At 35.3% G+C, this 27,671-nt stretch overlaps 1 protein-coding gene across 9 annotated transcripts in view; it reads left to right on the top strand.

Annotated features, from left to right (window-relative positions):
* The window catches only part of ATP9B (ATPase phospholipid transporting 9B (putative)), a 165,330-nt gene that overhangs the window by 53,732 nt on the left and 83,927 nt on the right, over nucleotides 1-27,671 (top strand). For all 9 annotated transcript variants that reach the window (XM_082044702.1, XM_082044701.1, XM_082044700.1 and 6 more), the window contains 3 exons: nucleotides 11,917-12,011; nucleotides 21,020-21,100; nucleotides 27,419-27,494. In XM_082044702.1, the coding sequence (XP_081900828.1) occupies nucleotides 11,917-12,011; nucleotides 21,020-21,100; nucleotides 27,419-27,494 (252 nt within the window). The remainder of the gene's footprint in view (nucleotides 1-11,916; nucleotides 12,012-21,019; nucleotides 21,101-27,418; nucleotides 27,495-27,671) is intronic.

Below are 27,671 nucleotides of genomic sequence, written 5' to 3'. Positions count from 1 at the left end.
AACTATATCAGGTTGTAACAATATACTTTCTGTAATTCATTAAAAAAAAGCTTGTGAGCACTTTGAAAGAGTTGTGTACCTACTAGGTAAACGTTGAGTATAATGTAAAGTGAGTAAATTGAGTGAAATCTTCCCAGAATTCTGATATAAATTATTTTATATACATTTATGCTGCACATGGAAAGTGATTTTTAACATTGAAAATGCACTTTCTATAGGCATGCAGCAGGTTAAGTAGTTATATTGGTGTTGCACTTCTTTAAAAGCAAAACAAAGAAACAAACAAAAACCACAAGAAAAAATCCCCCGAACTTCAAGCATATGGCAGTAATTGCTTTTTGACTGAAGAGTGAACACTTACATCTGTAATTGTTTCTTCCTAAATGTTGCTGTTTTGACTGATTTATGGTTTAATTTATAGCTGGCACTTTAAGTACTTTGTAAAACACATTAGTTTTTGTATGGGTTTATCTTCTGTATGTAATTTTATTTTATCTTCTGTGCAATAAAACAGTTTAACTATAACTTATTAGTATAAACTATAAAGAACAGAGCAAAGAGTTTGAGCAAATCTTAAAATCCAACCTACCCTGTAAGCTTCTTCTGGGGCAAAGTACTGTTTTCCAACTCCAATATTTACACTATATATTAATGTAGTCTGAAGTACTGCAATATCCTATAGCTTCAGTTAAAAAGAAGCAGTTTGAGTTATAAATGGGTAGTTTACAAAGTGCAGCTGAAAACTATTCTGGCTTCTTTTCATACAAGTGTGGTACCATTGAAGAAATGAGGCAGTGGTGTGTGCTTGTTTTTTCTCCCCTTGCATTTCCTACCCACCCCTCCAAATTCACTTTGGGTTTTTCGGATACTTTAAACTCTACATAGGAGAAGCTGAATTTCAGGGAATCAAGCTTATATTTATAAAACTGTGGGGGGTTTTTTGTTTATTTGTTTTACTTTGTCAAGTACACTGCCTTTTATCTAGAATGATACCCTCATATAATCTGATAAAACGACACCAATTGTGTTCATTTATGTAGTTTCTCTAGTTTCTAAGACTCCATGGATTTTTTAACTAGACTTTTAGCAAAGTTAGTCTAAGGACTAATGTAGGTGGGTCTTTATTTCATATTCATGTTTGACAGTCTGTAACATTGATATTCCTCTCTTTCATGAATGGAAGCAGCTAGATGGCTGTTTGAATTTAGGGTTAAGATTACTTCCCGGGGATTGGAGCAGGTAGAAATCACTTCTCAGATGTGAAATTCTTTGCTGCTGTGAGTCTCCTCATATAAGATGGATTTCAACAAGATCGTCATTGGCTTCCAAAAAAAATTATTAAGAACAAAACCTCTGGAATAATATATTTGCTTTACATGTATTTTAAAAGGAAGTGGGGGGAAGATTAAGGCTGAATCCTGGTTTTGCTCATTATTTATGGCAGAGATGACAAGCAACTTGGAAGCTTTGTCCCATTTATCAGCCTTCCACCAGATTAAAGGAAATGTTTATGCTGAGCTGGCTGCAGAACATGGTTTAAGCAGACATCATTCTAAAAACAACTGACTACCTTAGTGGAAAGCTGTTATGCAGATGCAGGCAAGATCTCTGTTAAACCATCAGAAAACTCTCTTACTGAAATTAAGCTAGATCCTAAGTGGCCTTGTCAGCCCTTTGTTCCAGCTTGTCAGGGTCCCACTGGACATCCCCCATTGCATAGATCAGTTTCTTGGATTTCACTTATGAAACTCCTTAAAAATGGTGTATTTACTCAGGCATAAATTACTTGTTGCAAACATGTTTATATTTTTCAGAATTGTATTGTGAAGAACAATCTCACATTAAAATTTGTATTTAAGGGTTTTCACATTTTCAAGTTTTTACTTTAACAACAATGGTATCAGTAAGATGTGGGAACAAAATCAGAAAGTAATTTTTATTTTATTTATTTTAAAGCTTTCTAGCAATTCATTTCTGTAGCAATATAACTGCCTCAGATGTGATATTTTTCAAAAATGTTAACTGTTTTACTAGCAATGCAAACACAGGCTAAGTCATTCATGTAGCTTGATTTGCTCTTGGAAAGAGCTCTGAGTAAACTTGTAAAGCCTTAATCCAGAGCGTGCTTTTTCAAACAAAGTCTGCTAATTTAAGAAAGGACTTACTTTGAAAAGGGTGAATCCTTAAGCATTTCTCCACAGAAAGAGAGTTTTGTGCTGGCAAGTATGTTTTACTTGTTTAGAAGGTCTAGGTTTGTAGATCTGAAAAAGCAATTATTAGTAGAACATTTGTGTATTTATACAACACGCCCAACTCACTGCAAGTAAAAATATAATAAAGGCTATGCAAGCAGTATCTATTTATTTACAACAGTTAGGACTAAGTGATCTACTAACAGCTTAATTGTCTGAGCCCCAGCCTGTTCTGGAACTTCAGATATTTGAAAATCAAACTAGAGGAAAAAATGTCAGTTGTGCGACTGATGTCACTTTCTGTATCTTCATAAAACCAACTACTGCAGAATAATACGGCTGAAGGAGTTACATTTGTCACACATTCTGGAATTCTCTATGTTTAGAAAACAAGCCTTATAATACCTACCTGTCTGGGAACTAAAACGCTTTGAAAATCTATTGCTATGGAGAGTGATAAATGACTAAGCTTAGTTTTGCACATACGGCCAGATAAAAGTTTATCTTCAGGGCATGAGTAGCTGCCAACAATCTGTCCAAACTACTTTAATCTCTTTCTATACTTCAACTCCTATTCTGTTTTTAACATTTGATTTAACTCAGGCTTGAAATGTTTTGGTATCTGCTTTAGGCTACTGAGTAATACTGATTCGATGTGATCAGCTACTTGTTTAAGGTATAGTCAGATAGTATGAGTGTTATGTAGTGGAAGGAGGAGGCCTTGGCAGGCTCCTAATTCTCCCTGTCATTGATGTAAAATTACTCAGTAAAATTTTATTAGAAGACATGATTATGTATTTCATTCCCTAATTATTTTATTTTCTGTGTGTACTTTTATGACTAGCACAAGGCATGTGCTTAATTAGATTTGCAGCAAAATAATCAGTAACAGAAATATTTTATGATTTTTTTTGTAGAAGAAAAAATACTAGTAAGAGTTGAAAAATTTGATCTGTAAGGAGGCTGTGTATTGTGTCAGACTTAAGTTTGCCTGTTCCCACTTTCTAGTTGTACTTCCCCAGAATTTCAGAGCATTTGATGGCTTGGCTGGAGTAGCAGTTTGAATATTTTGCAATCCCATTCAATTCCCCCAGTTTTGGGAAACAGCATGGGAAAGCTGAAGGTGAGAATCATCAAAGCAGATCTCAGAGGCAGGGCAAGTCAAGCAAACAAACTATGTATGCTTATAAGTGAGAGACTGTGGATATGTTGTCAAAGGCTTTGAAAATAAAAGACAATTAATTACCTGTACAGAAATTAGGCTCAAGAATTCCTTGTGTAGCACCAGTTTATAATATGTTTCCTATAAACTATCTGTTCATAAGACTGATGCTTTGTTATGGTTTCTTAGGGATATTATCATCTTTACTTTCTGTTAGATTGTTTATTTTTTTTTTTTCTTACTTGAAGGCTTTACTAGGCAAGCTGTTAATGTTAACTTGCTAATTATTTGAAACAACTGGAAAACATCTCTTGGTGATCCTCATCTTTATTATGAAAAAGGAATTTCTGCATGGCCTCTGAAGTCCTGATTATCAGGTCTAAAGAGGAGTGATTTTTTTGCAGTAGTTTTAGAGTTGTCTCACAAAAAATTTAGAAACTATCTTCAGATCAGTATTAATGTATTCATACAGAAAGGTTGGCTCACACATGTGGATCTGATTCTGACTTTCATATGGGGCTTGAGGTGTGTGGGTGGCAGGAGTTGGGATGGAAGCTTGTGTAGACTTGAATTGCTTTAGTCTAGTGACTCTCCTTCCAATGGTAGACCACCTAAGGTGGAACAACCTGCCTTGTGAGGTGTAGGCAGCTGAGGAGGGCACTGAGTTCTCCTGCACATTTTTTTGATATGAAAAGTGAAGGGAGAAGTTTTTCACTGTTCTAAGCATGCTGTATGGCAGAGTTTTTGATTTGGTCATTAAACTGAAGATGTAAATAATTCCCATTATCTTTTTTCTATATCACTGGGTTTCTTCATAAAGAGAAGAATAATGAAGCAAAGTGGTGCATCACATCCCATTAAACAGAAAAGATAAACTAATGCTTTTGAGTATCCTTCTGTTTATCTCAAAATAATATCCATCACTATGTTAGAATTTGATAATTTGAATATGAATATAGATGCTTGTGGCTTTTTTGGTTTTTTGTGTGTGCTTGTGTGGGTTTTGGTTTTTTGTTTGTTTTTGTGTGTGTGTGTGTGTGTGTGTGTGTTGTTTTTTGGTTTTTTTTTTTTTTAACTTGGAACATTGTTTGCTATATATATAAGAGAATTCCATTATGTGTTTAATAAAAAGAAATATAAAAATTCCTAAAGCGTACTGAATCAATATAGCAATTCAAAAAAGATGCAATGTGATCAAGTTTGGATTTAAAAGCATCTGTGTACTTGTCAATAAGGAACTGTGATGAGTTTGGGGGTATCATATTGACTGCGTATTAATACATGGTATCCTATAAGACCATCAGCTGATTGTTTAGAATGTAAATGAATCTGTTGACGGATCCAGTGACTGATGGCTTAAATTCCAATTAATCAATTGCTTCATCGGTTTCTTAATTCAGATCAAATATCTCAAGTACACACAGTTCTTTCATGGTCTTAAGAGAAATTAATGCTTTAAAACTAATTTAATCAGTCTTGTATAAATGCCACTACATTTTTTTGATGGCGTCCTGTGTGATGGCACTGTAGCTTAAATGTTTCAGGTGTCTTGGGTTCTTATTCTCCTTAAAAGCTATCATAATTGAAAACATCTTGTTATAGTGATAAATGAAACTCTGTACTCCAACATGTCATCACGGTGCTGCTATTCATCTTGTCATCAGTTTAAAATTTTCATGCACATAGTCACTTAAGTGATATAAATGATTTAAAAATTAAGTTGTTCGTAAATGATCTGCTGTTAGGTGTGCGAACTCAAGGTCCATTTTTCTTTTGTTGGGTGTATTCTAGTAACCCATCTCTTTCAGTGCTTTCAACTTAAAGCAGGAAGGCCAGTAATATTACCAGACAAGATATAGCTTTTTATGACACCATGGTTCCCTGTGGCCTGTTTCCCAGTGACCTATCAATTAATTCATCAGCACTTGACACAGACTCTTCACTGTGACACTTATACCAGTTGATCTTAATTTGATTGCCGTTAAAACCTTCCTTTCCTGACAACTGTTGTCAATTATACAAAATAAAATCAAGTATTCATAAGTAGGCTGTAATAGGATATAGGCAGACAGATTTAATAATTCAGTTTTGCTGAGCCTTGAAAGGCATTTGTTGTAGCTGTTGTTCTCATTTGTAAAAAATTCATTGGATAGAGCTCTTGAGAGAGAAGGCACATATAGTTTTATTTATTTGGATTTGACTGAGAGGAGCCCAGACGTGTAGTGGTGGTTTAGCATTATCTCTGATTAAGAATAACTGACATGAATTCTTATCAGTTACATATTATAGAAAGTAAATGTAATTTAATTTTATGATTTTTTTTTTTAGACTAATTTAAGTGCACACGCTCTACGATTGTTTTTCAATGATATATCTGTAATGTAGTGTGGAATTCAACCCTGCGTTTATGCAGGCAAAACAATACCTTTTCAAGACTGGAGTGCTTGGTCTTGAATATGCTTGTAAAATTTGCATATTCCAGCACATCTGCTATATACAGAGTGTTTCAAAAAGATGGAGCCACTTTCAAAGCAGTATACTTTGAAAGTGGCTCCATCTTTTTTAAACACTCTATACAATTAAATTATACTTGTTTCCCTTTGATGCATCTTTAGCACAGTATAACATTAAAATGTATTCTATGGCATATTTGAATTATACCTAGAAGTTCTCTTTAGTGCTTATTGGCAAGTCTCTTTTTTAAGCTTGCTGATATTTGGCAAAAAAAATGCAAGCAGAAATCTTTTAACTGTGATGTTCTTCAAGAGAAAGTTAAATACGGTTTTCTGAACTTCTGTGTTGTTAATTGGCTTCTTATATACTATTCTTTACTGTGTATACTGATATTTGTAACAAATACTGTGGGTAGGTTGCCTGTTAAAGCTCTGTGGAACGGATTTGAATGTACTTGTGAAATCTAAAAATGGAAATACTTCTAATCAGCATTTTACAAGTGAAATTATTTTTTAAATAGGTGTAATTGAAGAGATCATCTGCTGTGAGTGATTCCTCACAGCAAGAGCAGAAAAAGTGAAGGACAAAAGTGTGGAATTATTTTTATAATTATGTCATTCATCACCCTCCTTTGCACTCTCTCTAGTACTTCAATGTCCTTCTTATGATGAAGGCCCAAAACTGAACACAGTATTCAAGGTGGGGCCTTCTTGATCATGAAGTCTACTGTTTTGGTTTTTTTTTTTTAAAAAAGAGAAGGTGGGAAAGCACTTGCTTTCCAGGACTGGCCAGGTTTTTTGACTAATAGCAATATGAAAAATTAAGATGGTTCACATCAGATGGATAGGTGAACACAAAAAATAGATTGTAGACCTAGGAATTCCCTAAGCTTATAAGTTTCATAGATATCAACTGAAATGGTTTAAAAATCAGTTTCGTTGCACTTGGGCAGCACCTTGCATGGACATGCTCTAAATTGATAGATGCCTGTCTCCAATTGATTAGGCTTAATGAATATTACATACTTGTAAATTAGTTTAAATGTGCTCATGTTAAGTTTGCACCACTTTTGGTAAATGATTAAGCTCTTTAGGTATAATTCCATTAAATCAACCCTTAAATTCTAATTCATATGATTCCATAAAAATTAACATGCCATGTTCTAAATGCTAGCCAGAATAAGTTATTCCTTAGGGCTTTTTCCTCTGAATTTGGAATCCTCTCTCTTCCATTTCATCTCATGACTTTGAGCTTCTTTCTCTAGATCTTTCTTCTTGGCTGGGAACTCAGCGTAGGGAAATGAAAATTAATTTCTGCATACAGGACAAGTAGGATAGTTTAGTTTCTTACAGTAAGAAAACCATCTTAATTTTTCATATTGCTATTAGTCAAAAAACCTGGCCAGTCCTGGAAAGCAAGTGCTTTCCCACCTTCTCTTTTTAAAAAAAAAAAAAAACCAAAACAGTAGACTTCATGATCAAGAAGGCCCCACCTTGAATACTGTGTTCAGTTTTGGGCCTGTCATCATAAGAAGGACATTGAAGTACTAGAGAGAGTACAGAGGAGGGTGATGAAGCTGGTGAGGGGTCTGGAACACAAGTCTGATGAGGAGCAGCTGAAGGAACTGGGGCTGTTTAGCCTGGAGAACAGGAGAATGAGGGGAGACCTGATCACTGTCTACAACTACCTGAAAGAAGGTTGTAGCATGGAGGGCGTTGGTCTCTTCTCCCAAGTAGCAAGTGATAGGACAAGAGGAAATGGCCTCAAGTTGTACCAAGGGAGGTTCAGATTGAATATTAGAAAAAAATTCTTCATGGAAAGGGTTGTCAGGCATTGGAACAGCCTGCCCAGAGAAGTGGTAGAGTCACCATCCCTGGAGGGGTTTAAAAGGCATTTAGATGAGGTTCTTAGGGACATGGTTTAGTGCTAGAGTTAGGTTATGGTTGGACTCAATGATCGTGAGGGTCTCTTCCAAACAAAATGATTCTATGAACCAGGGGGGAAGCTCTGTCTTTTCATGATGCCATTCTACCTACATTTTTCCTTGCCATTTTCAGAATCTGATTTGCAGGGAATTGAGCTATTTGGATTCAGTTCTTTAGTTTTGGATTATTGAAGAATATTATTCCCTTACAAAGAACATGAGGCCATGCTTATGTAACTGGCAGGATATTTTGCTTTTGTCTGATTATTTTAAGACACTATTAGGCTACTAAGAAAAGCCCTGTTGTAGTCTCCTGCTAAAAAGCACAACCTGTATTTAGGTTGAAAATGTTCATTCAGAGCCTTTTTCTTCAGGATTTCTAGAGGTAGGCAGGCCCACAAAAGTGGTTACTGATGCACATGTAAATATAAACCATTCCCAGCAGCATTTGACATGTACACGTATGTTCTGAATAAAGGTGTAAGTCTAGCACACACTGATTAAGTAGGATTCTTCCTGTATTCAGTACATAGCTTTGTTTAATAAATCTAGGCCAGGCATATCATGGCCCTAAATTAGAGCCTTCATAAATGAGCTTCTGTACCTCTTTTTCAAAACACCATAAAATCTATTGAAATAACCATAAAGAGGAAGTCTCTTAATAGTTAGCAATGAATCCTTACATTTTAAAGTTATGTACTTGCTTCAGGTTCTTAAAATGGCTTTCATAATTTGTATTGCAGGTGTTGCTTTTCCACAGAATTTCTGGACAGGCCTCAAATGGATAGGTGAACACAAAAAATAGATTGTAGACCTAGGACTTCCCTAAGCTTATAAGTTTCATAGATTTCATCTGAAATGGTTTAAAAATCAGTTTCGTTGCACTTGGGCAGCACCTTGCATGGACATGCTCTAAATTGATAGATGCCTGTCTCCAATTGATTAGGCTTAATGAATATTACATACTTGTAAATTAGTTTAAATGTGCTCATGTTAAGTTTGCACCACTTTTGGTAAATGATTAAGCTCTTTAGGTATAATTCCATTAAATCAACCCTTAAATTCTAATTCATATGATTCCAAAATATTCATCATAAAATCGGAAATAAGTCAGACATGTTCCCAAAGTTCAACTTTGTCCACGAATGTTGAATGACTGTGTATTGTTATGGGAAAAGTCCATCTGAGTGCCCTCACTGTATAAAGCTAAAAGTTTAATTTTATTCGTTCTCCTTTATATGTAGCCTTATGAAAAAATATTTATATCCTCTTAGAAATTTCTTATGTTCAGTATGGATGTTTTTAAAAAAAAAACTATGATTTGGTGAATATTTAAAATACTTCATTACTTGCCCTGTAAGCAGCACAGAACTTAAAAAAAAGAACTCTGATTCTTTATGTGCTGTGAAATAATTGTCAAGTTCAAGAATTATCACTGAGTTCCGAGGGAATAGCAATTCCTGATGTTTGTATGGATTTTATTTTTTCTTGGCAATTCATATTCAGCTTAGAAATGTAAGAGATTTTTTTTTTTAACACTGACCTAAAACATTCTGTTGACGTGCATTTAAAAAGTAGTAAAAAATTGTGTGGTGTTTTTTTTTAAAATGTTGTGAATGGGGGAGGGAGGGAGCAATGCTTCCATGCATTTCAAAACGGAGCAGTCACAATACTTATTTTTTTAGACAACTTTGATTTTTAGAAGTTTTATGTACTGCTGATTCAAATACCTTCAAAAGGTAAAGTACGTGTGATTTCCACACACTGCACAGTGTTGGAATATCTAGGTTTTTATGGGTCCAAGAGCTTGGTAGGCGTGAAGAGTTGTTTTTATACATTGTTTCTAATTACATGTTTAATCTCTCATGTTTATAACTCATTTAAGACAGGTTTAAAATCAGTATCTCATAGTATAAGTTACGTAGTCAAATCTGCTGAAGTATTTGAGGTGGAGATGAGGATTGTATTGCTTCAGGTTTGCTGTTGTGATCACTATTGGAAGCTGACTTGGCAGAAAGCAGTCTGTTTTTCTGGATAAAAGGGAAACAGGCTATGAGATAAGTTATTGATGAAATTAACTGCTGAAGTGGAGAGGAAATGCAGTTGGCCAATACATGTCATAGTGTGAGCTCTATTAAATGAATATATGTGCAGTCAACCATTCACAGGAGCCACACTGGTCTTGAACTGCATTGATCTATAGTATAATTCCAAATTAAGTTGATGGAAGAGAGCAGCTATTGACAGGAAGGGTAAAGAGAACCATGCAATGTCTTGTACAGGAAAAGTATGATGGAAAGTAGGCTCATCTGTGCTATGGATAGAACATGCAGTGAAATGGTGGTATTTCTAGGTGTTCCTAGGTAACTCGCCTTTAATTATAATGCAGTGTATGTCATTGGACTCTTCAAAAAGTGCTTTATAGTATTCTATTTTTAGAAGGAAACCCATAAAGAATCCTGTCAACACCTTAATATCAGCTTTGCAAGAACTTTAGATACAGCTTCGCAGCTTGTAGCTCTGAGCTTTCAGTGAAATTTAGTTGTGATGGTGTGTTCTGAGATCTGTTTACATTAACATTTAAAGATTTGTTTACTTAGTATGCACTTAATTTAAATACAGCTGTTACATGAAGGCTTGCAAGCTTTTCAGGACCGTTATACAAAAATGCTACTTTGTAGTCAGATATAATGCTACCTTCTAGTCAGATAAAATTTCAGGTGGCTTCTTTCTCAGGCATGTGCTTTCAGACCGTTAGCTCATTAAACTGCTTAATTTACAGACCTTGATGAATAAAACATCAAGTTGTGTTAGATTTTGCCCACAACAGGGTCCATGTGTCCTATGAAAGAAGCTGTCTTTTAATTTTTCGTTCACTTATAGGTGCTGTTTATATATTGCCTGTTAGATTCAAAGCTTCTAGCACATTGTCCTGTTGTCTGTGTAAGAAGACTCAAACCTGGATAAACTCATTTGCCAGTGTTTTCTTCAGTTTAATTGTTACTATATCACTTCTAGTGATGAAACTACTTTGTTAGTTTTTATTGGACTGGTTGAAATGTAGAAGGAATGATGGGTATCTATACATGTATGTCTATACACATCGTTTTAAGTTTACAAATAACTAGAAAAAAATCTATTTTTATTTTACACTCATAGCACACAGTAACAGTAGTGTATACAGTTGTTAGGCTATAGTGTAATGGAAGCTGTAATTATTACTTAAGAAATATTTAAGCTTGCTTTAGTGTAGCAATTGTGAAGGGTATTGCTAAAATTTTACCACCTTTTTTTAAAGCCTTCCAGCTAGATGGAAATTGTAGCTACTTGTAAATGTTTTAATAGGCTTACAATGTTTGTATGCAGTTTTTTTAAAATCTGACATTAGTGACCTATGTAATATTCCAGATTTTGTCATATCCATCAAACTACTTACTGGGGCAGGAGGAAGCTCTGCAGTGATCTTGATTTTCTGTTTCTTGAATACTGGTCTTCTGTCTCTCCAGCATACTGATTCTCTTCAGTATGTATTAGTCTTTACCTTGAGCTTCCCTTGTATCTTAAGTACAGTGCATGTGTTGTCAGGTTTCTTTAGCCATGCATCCTTGTCAATTACAGTTAATTCAAAATTATTTAAATATAATACATTTGGACCCATATTGTTTTGAATGGTATCCATGTTAAGGATTCATTAAATAAAAAAAATTCAGAGAAGCCAGGAGACTGTCAGCAGTGCAAGCTGTGATGAGTCATACCAGCAAAGAGACAAAAATCACAGGCATCAGTTCATTGTTCTATTGTGTTGGAATTGTACAAGTGACACAATTTCATCAAGAAAAATAAAATTAAACCTGTTTCAACTTCAGCCAGTGAAGTTGTATCTCTTGCTGATAACATTTGGAAACCTGTTTAGAAAATGTTAAGGAACTTGTAAAGTAGGATTTCCCCTCCTGTTCATAAACAGGCATATTGTTAATTTTATTAGAAAAATTGTGCTATCATGAAATCTGGAGCATTCCTAGAAGAAAGCACACAGACATTGCAAAATATAAATCTTTCTATATGTAGCACATTTATTTAGAAATTGTTGTGAATTGCGTTATTTTCACTCTTCTAAATTTTTTAACTCAAACTGAATTTTTTGAGATCTAAAAAATTGTTTTTTATCCCTCTATAACTTCAAGGGTCATGTTTCATTCGAACTGACCAGCTTGATGGAGAAACAGACTGGAAACTGAAGGTTGCTGTCAGTTGCACACAAAGATTGCCAGCTTTGGGGGTAAGCATTTTTATCTGTTTGCTTTTAAAATATCTTCCATGTTTGCATATATGTCTCATATATGTAATAATAATTGTCATAATACTGGAAAATATGTGCTACCACAGTTTTAGTTTTTGCAAGAGATATTTCACTGAATGCTGAATGAGAAGTTGGTTGTGCAAATATTCTTGTTTTTACATTGAAAAGAAACTGAGACAGTACTGGATTTTTATCTTTCAACTTGGTGGTTCTTATTGTGGTCCCCACTGAGATCCACATTCTGCAGAAGTCTATCACAGTTGTAGTGTTTTCAACCAAGTGTTACACTGCAAGTGCAAGTCATTCTTGCCTCAGGAACTGTTGCTTTCATCACAAACTTACAAGCCTGGGAAACAGCAGTCTCCTCTTGGAAGGTAAAGTACCATTTGTTTTCAAGATGCTTTCTGGTCTGACCAGGTGCAGTGTGCAAGTTCTTGCAAGGGGGCTCTCTAGGAGTTGCCGGAATGTGGGTATTTTGAGTGCGTATATGTCATGTTATGGGTAATGCTATTAAAATTGTGAAAAAGGACACATGAATGTGCGTGTATATATGTATACATTCGAAATAGACACTTATCTACAAAAATGTATGTAGAATTGCAAAATATCTCTTCATGAGAAGCTAAATTCTGTCCATTGTGCTGAGGAAGCTTGTAATTTTACAGGAGAGCTGGCTTGGTAATAAGAGACTTCTCTGAAAATATACTGAAGTTACAAGCTTGTGGAAATCTACCTGTACAGAATTTCAGATGTTTTGACACTACATCTTTTAGGTGTTCTATTAAAGGCAAACATACCTTAAGAGGACTATTTGTATGCCGTCTCAATAGAAAAAAGTGCTAGATTATATGCCAGATAATCTTAGCAGATTTTCTGCAGTTATTCTTCCAGAGTTACAGTTTTGAAATTAGCAAAAAGGAGAAGTTTGGGGTTTTTTTGTTGTGTTGTGTCTTGTTTGCGTTCTGTTTTGTTTGTTTGTTTTTCCTGTATTCATAATGCTCTGGCTACTAGCTTTACCTGTGACAGGAGAAGGAAAAAATAGTTAGGTTTGAATTTAGAGGATAGGGCACAAGGGATGGAACTAAAGGTTGGTCATGGCAGACAGAGTACCAAGTCGGGCTCCAAGACAGGAGTTCTGGTGCAAGAACAGACTTCAAGTATTCTGTAACCTGCAGATGAAATTACTATTCGTAATAGTGCCTTTCCTGTAGGTTGCTACCATTTAATCATTGGCCTATCTTGCTTTCTGATGAAAAAAAAAAAAAATCATGTCCACATTTGAGACAGAGGGATACATTTAACTAAAATCAAGTCAGTTTCTATCTTGCTTTGATTTTTTTAGAAGTTAATTAGTGCTTTTCAGATAGTTAAAACTGTGTCCAGCTTAGCTATCAGTTTTTATTTCGTTTTGGGTTTGGAAGCATCACTGACTGCACTTGGCAAATGCAACTCTTCATGCACAGCACTGCTTCTTTGAATTCTGTTTGATGGTTACACATTCAGTGTTTTGAGCTTGGAAATTTCAGTGTTCTGAGACTGGACTAAATTTACAATGCAAAGGTTTTTCTACACTCTCTTTTGGAAAATAAAAAAAAATAAGTTTTACATTCTGGGTGTTTGTTTGTTTTGGGTGTTGTGGTTTTGTTTGTTTGTGGTGGTTTAAAAACCAAACAAACAAACCCAACACACAAATCCAGGTATGAAGACTTCCCTCCTTGCTAGGTAGAAATAGACCTAGTAGAGCAGCAAATTATGTTCTTAAAAAAAAATGAAAGAAACAAAAAAACAAAACAAATCAGTTTTCAATAGATTTGACAAACAAATTGTTAAGATGCTATGAAGATAGTATAAAATTATGGTTAAACCTGTGCATTAGATTTGAAAGAAATAAATGCTTTTAGTTGTTTACAGTGGAAATAAGTCAGAGATGGTTAAATTGGGGAGTCTGCATTTGAATTGTAGGACTTGCAACATCAGCTTTCCCTAGAAAGTGGAAGCTTTGCTTCAGGTAGTGGTTCTTTAAGGCATGTAGGGGAGGGAAAGGCAAAGTATCACCAAGAAATTATTCATGTGTCTTGGCAAGAGTATACAAGAGTCAACTGTACAACACAGTAACCATTCCCTGCTCACTTGTTTCCACTTACTGCTATAAACCTACCTCTGACAGATCTGTGCTGCTTGCAAAATTTGTATATTCTCCCTCTTCTGGAGCTGCAGGTGACAGACAATCTGTGTTGTGTCATCAGCTGTGGTTAATCAAGGAGCTATGTACACTTAACAAACCTTCCCTGGCTACCAGCAGCAAATGGAAACCACTGAGCTGTTGATGTGGCACTGCCCTGTCTTGCATCACGCAGTTATTGGTGGTTAACTGTGCTCACCAAGACTTTGTCTGCATTAAGCTGACATGTCATCTTGAAGTAACTGACCCTCAGTATAATACCTCCTGTCAACTAAACTATCTCCCAGTTTTCTGTACTGTGTGGTTGGGTCACACCATTGACGCTTGGTGGGTTTTTTAATGACATCACTTTAAATGGCTCCTTCCCGGCTGGTCTTAGACTATTTGCAGTGGTCATGTCATATATTGGCTTCACTCCTAAGCCCTGTCTGAATTATTTTGGGGGAATGGTAGCCTAATGCACCCAAATGTAAACGCTTTTGATGGGATCTCCGCATCCTTCACAGAAGGTAATGCTCAGTGCACATCGCAGAAGGTGGTTTCCATTCCTGTGGGAAGCACATTGATACTTCTTTAACTTCTGCCAAGACATTTTTACCTTTTCTGGAATGGCAGTAATATACAAGAGTATCAGCCATCTAAAGAAACTCTGTGGCTGGACAACATCATAAGATTAGTATGAAGTTCTAAGCAAGCTGTGAATTTCAAACTAGCATTATGGAATTATTTTATTATAAGCCTATTTTTTGTAGTTGCTAATTGTGCAACCTATCTTATTTACAGCTTATGGCTCTTTTTTTTGAAGTTAAATTAGAATGTAGTGGGCAGAATTACTTTGTTATAGTTACAGTGAAAATAATAGTTTTGGAAAAAAGTTAAGAGTAAAAATAGGATACATGCTTTAAACATGCTGTGATAGTGTTTGGCACCCTTTGAAACTTTACACTCACCTTAAAAGGGATGCTTAAAAAATATAGTTGTGGTTTTCTCAGCAAACAGTATTCAAGCCCTCTTGTACATGCAGTGGGGAAAAAAATTGAAGCAACTTGGTTAAAAAGGATCATTTGAGAAACCCATTTCAAGTAGACTTTTTATCACTTGAGATTTCTACTCTATCCTCTGGAGAAAACTTTTTATTAAAACTGAAAAAAAAACAGGCAAGTTGCTTTCCAGATATTAATTTGAAAACATCTGTTGTTTTGTGAAACGTCCCTCTGCTTGATGTTCCTAGCTTGAAAAATCACTATTTTACAGCAATTATCTCACTAACTTTTGCAGTGTGTAATAGGGACATATGCTTTTTGATAGGCTTAAAATTACTTTTGCAGAAACTTGTTGGGGTTTGAAGCAGCCTGGCAAAGGACTGAGCTTTGTGCTCCACTCTGGGATCAGCTTTGGTTTCCTTTCCTCTACAAAATGTGAGGAGAATGGGGCTGTGATCCTTCCTTCTGCTAAAAGGAACCACTGGGATGTGATCCTCCTGTCTTTTTTTTTTTTTTTTTTTGCATTATGTGCTGGGCAAGGTGAGCACCACATCGTATTTGCCTCCAAAATAACTGATGTGGAGAAAATACAGCATTCTGGGGAACACCTGTCTAAATGTTTTGCTTTTTTTTTTTTTTTTAAACCAAGCCATTAACAAAAACTATTTTGCTTTAAGGAATGTTGGAAAATAAACCTTTCCGAATGCCAGCTCACTCACGCCTGTTAAGGGCCGGTTTGTATCCATTCTGTGTAATACTCTCAAACACCACCGCCATTTCCACAGGCAGTACACTACTGAAATTCTTCTCATGTGCCCGTTTTCTTGTACACGGGGCGGTACCGCACGCACCGGTTAGCAGCGGGCAGGCCGAGCGCCCGGGCCGGGCGGCGCTCCCCGCTTGCCACCTGCTGGGCGGCCGCCGGCGCAGCGGCGGGAAGGCGGGGCCCCGCCCCTCGCCCCCTGCTGGGGACAGGTCCCGTCTGAGTGAGCAGTCGTGTCACGCGTGTTTTTTCGGATAATTCGCAAAACTAGTTTGGGATTAGTTGAAAGACACGGTAGAGAAAATGGGTAGAGGCACGGTTTATTCTGTGCCTTCGAAGAACTAGGGAGAGAACTCGAAGCTGTTGGGCTTGTCCGTTTGGAAGAGACGGAGCTTGTGTTTTGAGTGCTGCCTTTAAACGGGATGGGAGATTCACGTTTGCGTGGGCGGCTACAGAACTGGGTGAGGTTTCCCAGGTTAAGTTTGTGCGTGTGCAGGGGATGTGGCCGCACCTCTGAGGCCAGCGTTTGGCCCTTGCAGTCTCTGGGCTGGCGGACGTTACGGGTGTTTGTTGCAATGGATCAAATCCTTGCAGCCAACTTGCTGTCTGTTCATTTCCGTAGTGTTCTTCCTGAATTCCAAGGACTCTCCAAACGTAAAAGCAGCATCTGCTACAGTGTCTTCTGCATGTGTTTGTGGAACACTTTCAAAGCTGATGCTTACAGTTAATATTTACATATTAAACCACATTTTTTAATAATTTAGGAGAATTGTGCAAGTACAGCGTAAAATAGATTCTAAACAATTTGATCGTGTGTTTGACAGAACATACTCTCCATAATTGTCACTCATTTTGATTTCTTTAGTTATGTGCTGTAAAGGCGAGAAGTTTCTTGTGTTGGCATGAGCTGTCTGCTGCATCAACAGGGCAGCACTGTAACCCTACCCTCTGTGACACCCAGAATAAACAAACCTGCAGACCTTCAGGGATTTTCTTAAAGAACAGATGACACCACCAAGATCTGTACAGATTTTGTTGTCTTTCTAAAGCACTTAATGTGATCAGAGAATTAAAATTTCAAGAAGTCATTTAATGATGGCTGAGCTGCAAATACTGTGACACCTAGATTAGGTTTCTTGTGCTTTTGTAGCTGTAGGTGGGGCAGTTCTGGTGATATGTGTGTTCTGAGGCATTCTTCTCTAGCTTGTGTGACCACCTAAATTTATTAACAGCAATGAGATCACTGTAATTTTCAATAAATGGAGACTTGCTGATTTATATCAGAAGATCCATACAGCAGTAAACAATACCATTTACATTTAATTAGTTTTATTGAACCAAAGGCAATTTTATTTGTAATGAACTACATGTTATGATTAAGAATGTATTTTAATGATCTTTAAGTAAGGTGAACAAATGTTGCCCTTGACCTAATAGAGGAGATTTTTCTGTTATTGATAACTTTATGGTGATTTTTAAATTGTGAAATGCAAAAGATAACATTTTCTTTCTTGTACCATCATCAAATAATTTCCTGACTTTCAGTGTAGAAGACTGAAATGCATTCTTCTGAATAATTATTTTAAAGTATGAGATAATTAAATGCATATCAAGTTTTTTTAAAATCTTATCTACTATTGTATAAAAGTGATTTTTATTGCTGGAGATTCAACTCATTCATACAGTTTCTTTAATCTATAACTGTTAAAATCCCCCTACCCAAGTGTTTATTTTTCTTTGAGTACGAAAATAACTGGGGTAATTTGCTATCACTGTTTCCTAAAAGCCCTGTAATTTTAGATGCAGAATACTGTTTCTGTTGAACATATCGATAGAACCATTGGCGTCAGTAAACCAGCAGTTTAATGCTTATAGTATGAAAATAGTCTTTACTGAAGCTGAATTTCACAAAGATCAAGTCCCTAATTAGTTAAATCATGAGTAAAAAATAGTTGTCTTAAAAAATATATATATGCGTGTATATATATATATATATATAAAGTTAAATCCTTCAAGGTAATTTCCTGTCTCCCTGCTTTTATACAGGGGGAAGCAGTGACATAACCTAACCAGTTAAATTTTTCTTGCTCAGTGAGCAGAAGCTATATTGACGTGTACTGTTGTGTAGAAATTTTGATGTCTCCTTGTTAAATTCACCATCACGACTTCTTTGAAGACATTGAGATGAGAAATGCATAGCTTCTACTACTGGGTGAAGGAACATCTTTATACCCTTATAGTAAGCTTTATTGTTGAATGCAGTTCATATGTAATCAGTCTCCTATAAATGTATAATTCTTTGGATTTGTCTTTCCCTTGTATTATAAAATGTCAGCTGCTGTGTTTTATTGGTCTGGGAATGATGTCCATTTGGAGTACAAAGCATTGGGCTACGGAAGAAAAATGTCTGTATCCCTTTTCTTTTACTTAATAATGAAAAAATACTTTAGAAAGCTACTGAGCACATGTAATATATTTGTATGTCTTTTCTTTTGGCTTCTCAAGAATGAAATACCAATGAACTACCATCCAGGATTTCTCTCAGAGTGTAGGTTTTTCTTAGGTTTTTTAGTCTTAGGAAAAAACATGCACTTTTGGAATACTTGGTGGTATTCCAGAGTAATGCCACAAATGTGTAGAGCATGTTCAGATCTCAGTTTTTAAGAAAGATAAGTGAGTTTGTTTCAGAGTTGAATTTCAAAAGAGGAAAAAAAGGAACACATGAAAGCTTAGGTGTTAAGTCAGGAATACAAAAGGAGAACTAAAACATCAAATAAAAGACACCAAAGGAATGTGGTAGAGATTTTTACATTTAAAATGTAACAAAGGAGAACATCACAGTATAAGACAACAGAAAGATTAGAAAACAGGAAAATATATTACTGTACAAATGCCAATATACTGGGTATTTCTGTTTCCTTTTGTTCTAATGTTGCTTCCCACTAAGGCATTCTTTGAAAAGAGAGTTGTTCTTGGTTGACGCATTTCACTAGCAGTTTTTATTGTGTATATGAGTATGTGTGTGGTATTGGTTTTCTGCTGTGCTCTCCACTACTGAGAGACTCTTTATTTTTATTTGCATAATAAAACACATAATAGCCTGGATTAGCTAAATTGTAGGTGATAACAGATTGGAAAGAAGTGAATGATGAAGATATAGTATACCACATGTGTATTAGTTTCATATTAATTATTTCTCATGAACCTGATGAAAGTAGGTTGGAATAACAAGAATGCAATGAATGAACTTTGTGTGAAAGACCAATGGTTTAAGAAAAAGATAATTTGTGAGAGTTTCTATTTGATTCATTTTTTTAAAAACATACAAAATAGAAAGTCTGTGAGTTTTTGCAAGATATGAAGCGAGAGATTTCCTGTCTGCAGACTATAAATAGAAAAACAAATTCATTACTTAGAGAGCTATACATTTTGAAACAGAAGTCAAACATGTTTGATAAGTATAAAACAGATTTTTAAAAAACATCCATTTTGATCTGGAAAAGCAAAAAAATAATATTCAAAAATCTGTAGCAATTTTATTTTAGAAACAAAAGGATACAAATGTGTCAGATTTTAAGATGTTAACACAGGTTAATTGCACTTTTAGTTAATTTTTGTAATGTTCAAATTATGTAGTATTCAAATGTAGTTATTTCTTCTTATATTCAAAATTATGAACAATACATAATTGTATGCTTTTTAAAATAGCTATGTTTGAATGAATGTGTCATTACACATCTATTAAAGGAGCTGTAAAGTTAATTCTGCTTTTGAAGACAGCACATTCTGGCTAGCTTGAACAGGGTATTGTAGCCATGTAATCTACTCCCTAGAAGTGGTGTCTGATCAGCCTTTTTACAAGATTCATTCAGTTAATAAAGGATGGAGATAACCCAAATAGGCACTGCATATAGGGAGAAGGTAGATGCTCCTGCATTCTATCAGAGGTTATGATTCCTTGGTCAAATGGGATTTGTTAGCAAGCATCTGCTCCTCTCCGGAGTAGAAATTGGAGTGTGGGTCCATGCTTGAGTAGTCCACTTGTGTTGAAATCTCTTAACTGCTGTTGGTCCCAACTGTTTAAAAAGGACCAGAAGGTGTGCTTTTGTGGTGAGAAGAAAGTACTTTGTATCAGATTTTTAACAATTAGTCTCTGGTATTCTGTCTGTAGGAGGTGAATGTTTCAGAACCATTTCCTGATTAAATAATTGTTTCAGAGTTTTAGGTGATCCTCTCTTGGCCTCTCGGGACAGCTCACAAGATCTAACAATCATCAAATTGTTGTGTTTTGTTTTGTTTTTTTTTCCTTTCCCCTTTTTATACCATACTGCCATCTATTTGTAGAACCTGTTACTGTAGTATCCAAGAGTCTCTTCTTAATTTTAGGGTAGGAGTGTTCACGGGTTTGTTGCTGTCATGAGTACTAGTGTCATCTATATTAGACCAAATTTTATCATACTAGTTTAGCATATTCCTGACTCTAAGCATTGGAGTAATCCTGTTGATATATCCAGGCTTTCTTGAAGCTGATGGTGTTTTCTGGTGGGTTGACTACAGATTTGCTTGAGCATTTAAGAGAACCTGAATCAATTTCAGTGTTTTTCATTGTATTTGGTTGGCTTTGTCTTTGCTGTCTTTGTATTTTGTTTCCAGTTTCATTAAAAAACAAAACAAAAACAACAAAACCAAAATAACCAACCAACCAAAATCTTTATTTTTAAACAAAAAAATATATGGAAAACATTTTAAGATTACAGTATTATAAATTAAAATGGGGCTGCTAAGAGAAAATAAATTAAATGAAATTTCTAACTCATGATAATGTAAAACATTTTTAATGTTTGAACTATCAACACACTTGGAATATATTATTGAATCTAGTTTCTTTATAGTAAGATGTACTGAAAAAACAGCATGTTTCTTAGTTGGGTAAAAATTGCATGCACATGGAGTGGGGTGGTGGGGGTCATAAATTGCAATCTTTACTACTAAAAGGTTCTTAAAAATATGTGATCAAATTTAATTTTAATAATAGCAAGTACATTAATCTGTTTTACAGGATCTCTTTTCAATGAACGCTTATGTTTACGCTCAGAAGCCACAGCTGGATATTCACAGTTTTGAGGGCACCTTCACACGGGTAAGTAGCGTATGTAAATACGGTTCTACTTCTCTCTTCCATTTCTCAAAGTAAGTGAAACCTATACGTGGTGTCAATGTTGTATCAGATCTTTTCTTAAGTTTACAGCAGTATTTTTTTCCATGTTCCTGCCATGGCAATACTTCATATAAAAGATATCCTGGTAAGCGTGTGTTGCAGAAAGCTAATACAAAAAGTATGTCTGAAAAAAAGACCAAAACCAACCAACCAAAAAACCCCAGAATCCAATAACTGGATATTTGTTGACATCGCTATAATATTTTTATGTGAAACAATTTGTATAGTATTATATATTGTTTCTCTCTAGGCATCTAATGTATTGTTCATATGTGTCAAAAAAACTGGCACGTTGAATATAAACAGTAGCCTGAGAATGCAACTGTTAGTTTATGAGCAATTAAAAGGTGCTGTCTTTTACAGCATTTCTGTTCAAGAGAAAGCTACTACTTTCACAATTCAGTTGTATCAAAAGTAAAACTAAAAGCTACTTATGAGTGCTTTATTAAATCTTTTTTCCAGCTATAATTATATCCGAAACCAAATAAGATAATAACAATGCCATATCTTCTGCAACTTTGTTATTTTCAAAAGGTGGCCTGCTGAAGTTAACGCTTTAAAACAGAGTGTCCTACTTGGTAGTATTTTTTTTTAATCGCTATACAGATTTCTATAATTATATTAGCAGATACAGTGATTGCTTTGTTTGTTTTAGCCAAACTCAGTGTTAGTAGACTCATTCCTCTTGATAGTTTGTTTCTAAAATAATTTGAGAGAATGAATTACTATTGAGGTAGATAGACGGGTTTTTTACCCAAGTGACTCAAATTGGTAATAGATTTTTTTCAGTAATTGGAATTCCACTTCACAATTCCAAGTACTCTGATGAATGTGATATTGCAGTTGTTGGCTCTCAAAGACCACTTTATATCAGTTATATAGTTCATGCTGCCTACAAAGCAAATGTCATTTTCCCACACCTTCTAAAGCTGTAAGCAACAATGTTTACTTAAACCTTTTATTGACCAATTGTCCAAATGAAAGTTCTATTAACATCTGTAAAATTCATGTTATTCCTGTCCCAATAGCTAAGCATGTACTTTTCTAAATATAAATTGAATTCCTTAGAGCCTTTTAGCAACCCTGGTAAGTGTAATTGAGACATTGGGAAATCATCACTAAACAGTTACTCCCTGTTGTGGGTTCTGTTCACACATGTAGTAAGAGCTGTATGATTCAAGCATCCATGATATGTGTAAATAATCATGATGCAATTTATGCTTTCAGGTTTGCATATGTATTGTTTTGACTGCTTCAGTGGAAGGGCAGTTTACACTGATCTGGTGTGTGCATGCTTTTGAGGGCAGTGCCCTCAAATTTGACTCACAGTGGATTACAGTGCAGATGATTTTAGAAGTTTGTTGTGTGTTTTTTTGTGTGTTTTTTTTTTAAACTGTGTATCTTCTGCATAGTAAAATGTTGGTTTAGGACGCTTATTTACTACGTTTGCATGTAATTTCTATTTTATGTTAAAGTAAGAAAAAATAGTGCGTTTAGTGATGCTAATGCATACATTTTTCCTACTTGAGCATTGACGTTCAAAGAATTCTTGCAAGGGTTGGTTGACAGGGTAATAGCACATTGATTTTTCTTTTCTTTTTTCTCGCATTATGAAGACAGAGTACTACCAATGTAGAAGACAAACTTAGATAATTTCAAAAAGTGCACGACCATAAAACAAAACAGAGCCCTAGGTGCACAGCTCTGGAGTTTTTATGAGGGAACAACTTCTCTTAAGTACTTCCTTGTCAGAAATGTATCCACACCAAACCTGGTAGCTGACAGAAGATCTGTTTTGCAGTACACCTGCATAACGGTGTCAGGAGGAGTTAAAGCTCTGCTGTACTCTATTGATGTCTGCCAGCTTCATGTGGAGTCATTTTCCATTGTCCTCCACAAATTGTGGTGCTTCATGTGCAGTCAGTACATGAAGTGAGTGTGTGTCATTGCATGATCATGTGGGAAGTATCGTGTATGGCCTGTAAAGAATGGCATAAGTTAATTCCTCTCCTTCTCTACCAACTTCTGGACATTCTACCGAAAAACAATAGATGACCCAAATCAGTGTTCAGTGAAAATGTGCAAGATGGTTTTATTTGTTCTCAGGCCATTATCCATGCCCTGGCTGAGCTTATTTTGAAATAGTGATACACAGAGCAGGGATTTACACAGATGCAACTACTAGAGTTTCTCTTCTGTCTGATGCTCCTATGTAGGCATGATGAATTAGGAACCTGTTTCATCGGTTCTGAAAAAGCATGAGAAAAACATGTCTGTAGAAAGAGGGTAAAAGGTAGCCATACCTCTTAACCCAGCTTTTACCAGCTGGAGCCCAGAGAGTACTATAAAGCATTACATCAATGTGTACTGGCATGACCAGTATAATTTCCCTTTTGCTTACAGCTTCTGTACAGAATCATGGGAATAATCTTTTCTGCTTTTGATCTTTGCTGTTTTTTGTTTAAATTTGATTCCTTCTTCCACCATTCCCTTTAGAATCTTTTTCTTTAATTTTTCCTATATGACGACTCTGTGCTGTCAACAAAGTCTCTACGTTTACTTTGGGAATCTCTCTCTCTCTCTATATATATATATAAAAAATTATTTTTTTTTCCAGTAGAAATCTCAGATCACTGATTCCTTTGAGTTTAGTTTATCTACTGTAATAAACTTTTTTCTCCTATGATACAGGACTATATGGTAGCATTTTTTCCAGTATAGTACCTTGTAATGGAACTTCCTGAGTCAGAGCTGGTTTCTGTAAGTAACCTGCAAAGAATTTTCCTTCCTTAAACTTACCCAGGCTCCCTTGAACCTGGTTCATGACATATTTTTATGAAGAGCAATTGCCTGTTGTTTTAATTTTGCTAGGTTTATTTATGACTTCTTTCTTCTTTGCTAAGAGATAGCAGGATCTGTCCTCGCTTTCTAGGTGGCAATTTTATAGATGTCTGTCATGTTCCTCATTAAAAAGTTCAGGTTTATTTAGTCATATCTAGTATGGAAGCTATGTTCACCACCCTTGTTGCCCTTCTTAAACATTTTCCAGTTATTTTTATTATTTATTATTTATTTACTCTCTGGAATAAGGGGAAGGGAGAAAGGATTTAGAACTACATACTTAACTTGGGCAAACAGTGGATTTCTTTATAGTGGTGTTATTTTTGTTGTTGTTGCTCTTTGTTTCTCTTGCAGTAATTCTAAGCATTTAGCTTGTTCGTGACTATTAAGTTACTATTTTGGTAGATTTGTAATAATACCAAAATTTGTTTTCTGAGTAGTGATGGCAATTTGTGAGTAGTTTTGAATTCTGAGTAGCTTTGATCAGCTCAGAACTCATCTCTTTGTAAAGTTGGGATGTTTTCCTCCTTTGTGTGCATCACTTCACATTTCACTGTATGGAATTTAATCTATCCACTTTTTTCTGTGGGAGATATTAACCTAGAGTATTAGCCCCCTATTATATTGTGTGTGGTTTTTTCTGTAGCTATTTTGTTCTGTAGTCTTAGTTTAGTCTTATCTAAAATTAGTATTATAAATGTATGCAAAGGTGCAGCAGAAAACATTTATTTGAATTCTACAGCTTTTCTGTTTGTCTAGTTTTGTACATTAATTCTATGCTAATGCCTAGTTAAAACACAATGCTCCTGTCAAAATTGAAATTCTTCATGTTGGAATTCAACATAATGCAAAAAATACTACTTCAGTATGATTGCAGATTTAGTAAGTGGTAGATGGGAAATTATCTCTTTCAGTGTTTGGGGGGAGCTGTTTGGAGTCCCTTTGTGGACAACAGGTATTCTGTATAGAACTTGAGGGCAAAATAACAAAAACAGTTTCCTTTATTGAGAGTAATTTCATTGCAAGTATAGTATTCACATCTGTGTCCTATCACTGTATATTGATGATTGTAAAAGACTAGCCCATTCATTTCCATGAGGCTGGAGTGTTTGACTGAAATACAGGATCTTTCTGCTCAGTTCTCTCTTAGTGATACCATAAGGATTTTTAGGTATCATTAGTATGCATCATCCTGTTATGTACCTGCTGGGGACTCCTCTGATGAACTCCTGCATGATTTGCAATTAGAGGTACATCAGTGAGTTGTTATTAAGAAAAATATTTTCCTTGAACACCTGATTTAGTGATGCAGTGAAAAACTCCACAAATTTCTTAATGCTTGAGCAGAATGTCCTTTTCTTGCAGTGTATGATAGTATGTAGAATTGCAAACATCAAGCAAGTCAAAACAGTTTGAACCTTGCAGAATAGTTTCTGGATGATAGGTTAGCATGTGTGTTGCTAACTGAAAACAATCTGTGCATCCTATGGCAAGTTGTGTGAAATTAAGACTCCTTTTTGGTACCAGGCCCATGGTTTAGAAGTGGCAGCCTTCCACTCTTATCACAAATAGTCAGCATTGTCTGTATGAAAGAATTTAAGGAAATTTGTTCTGTGAGGTACAGCAATTCTCAAAAAGCCCATTAAAGGAATGAAAAAGTTCAATATCTATTTTCAAATTGCATATGGCCAGTTTGTGTCCTACTCCTAGCCTTGTAGAAACAGATTCTTAAACCTTTAAGTTCTATATGGAAAGTTACCACTGGACGCTGTCGTGTTTCAACATTACATGTGTAGATGGCAATCTCTCCATCGACTTCCATGCTTCAAACAGCTGCAGTTATTATTTTTTTTTTTTTTTTTTACTACATTACTAGCATCTTCCTCTGGAAAAACTAGTATTCTTGGATAATTTCTACTTAGCCTTACATGTCTATACACTGCTTAGTTAGGCTTTCAGATGGCCAAAATAATCACAGAATCCAAATAACGAAGGAACAGTCATAAATCAAACCAGGAATCTAAGCATTATGAAGTTAGGAAAAATTATCAAAAAGTTTAGGCTATGGATGAACCCTTTCTAAGGCACTAATCTCAGAAGAAAGTTCTTGAGTGTTACAAATGTAATAGATAATTGCCACAAATGATACTTTTTTGAGCTATATTTGAATACTCTTCTTGTATTTAATTTTTCAGTGATCAAGACTTTATTTGTTACTGCCAATAATTTTGAATATTGCCATAGATGCTAAACCTTTTTTACCTTAAGAGATATATTTTCAGTTCTTTACAGCTGAATATTCCTTGGCCTATCACTGTCAGGTACTACTTCTGTTATGTAGCAGCATCTTGGAATTAACTTCTGCTCTTTATCATGCTTCCCAACTACTGAAAATTTCTATGTGCTACCATGTTACTCCATTACAGTGGGCCTGCCGTTGCTATTGTTTCAAACCTATATATATTTTAATTGTTAGATGTATGGCAAATAATTCTTGCAGTATTAATTCTTTAGGTAAGAATTTAAAAAAATAATTAAATCAATGGCTATTCTCATAGAACACAGATGATTCTTGACAGAGTATTTACTTCTTTTATGAGTCTTGATTCAAAACTTGTATTGTGGTTGTGGTTTTGTGTGGATTTTTTTTTTTTCCTTTATAGCTAATTCCATATTCTCTGTCTCTTCCCGTCTATTTTTGACAGAATGGTTTTCAATGGCTTTTAAACTTAAGAGAATAAGAGCCGTAGTTTCCTTGCTATGTTGGGATCTTTTGAAGTACACACAAAAATTTATCTGCTTAGTTTGAGATTTTTCTTTTTTACGAACAGAGATTTCTAAGTAGCTCATCCTGTGCTTGGTGGTGGTTTCAAAGTAGAGATGAAAAACGGGCATAGGTTTTGATTATTGACGTTATGTAGAATTTATTTTTCCAGAACATTTTTCCTGCAAAATGTTTAGCACAATCTGTAGTTTGATCAAATACGCTTGATTATCCTACCTCCTAAAGTTTCCTTCAGTTGTAAACAGCACATTTCACAGCTGCTAATGAGTAAAAAATCCGTGCATGCTTCAAATTGATTATGAGAGATTAAGTCTGTTTACAATCTGTGGACCATTATTGCTTGGGAGGAGAGAGGGAAGGAAAAAAAGGAAAGTTTTAAATATTAATCATGGAAGCAATTGTCTACTGGAAGTATTTTTCAGTTGGATATGCATTTTATAAGTATGTGGTAGGACAAGTGTGCAGTTATTTTTAAAAGTCTAAATATTCCCTATAGTTGATATGATGTCACTTGAGTTGAAAAATGATGAGAACTGTAATTTAATATATGAATTACAGATTATTTGACTGTCTGTGATGTCAATCTACTTACTAGCTGTTTGTATTTTTAACAGGAGGACAGTGATCCAGCAGTTCATGAAAGCCTAAGCATAGAAAATACATTATGGGCAAGCACTGTTGTTGCTTCAGGTAAGTGTTGCAATATCAAAGCTGATAATGTATCTAAGAACTTTTGTGGAGTGTATATTTTTACAATGTGGAATATTAATGGCTTTTGAAAACCCTTTGTCTTCCAGGCTATTAATCTCTTACCCCTTTGTTGTCTGCCTTCCCATTGGTTTCATCATGCTACTCAAGATTTTTTCA

Source organism: Streptopelia decaocto (assembly GCF_964273445.1).
Source record: "Streptopelia decaocto genome assembly, chromosome: 2".
NCBI lineage: Eukaryota > Metazoa > Chordata > Aves > Columbiformes > Columbidae > Streptopelia > Streptopelia decaocto.
This window is presented reverse-complemented; position numbering and strand designations above follow the sequence as displayed.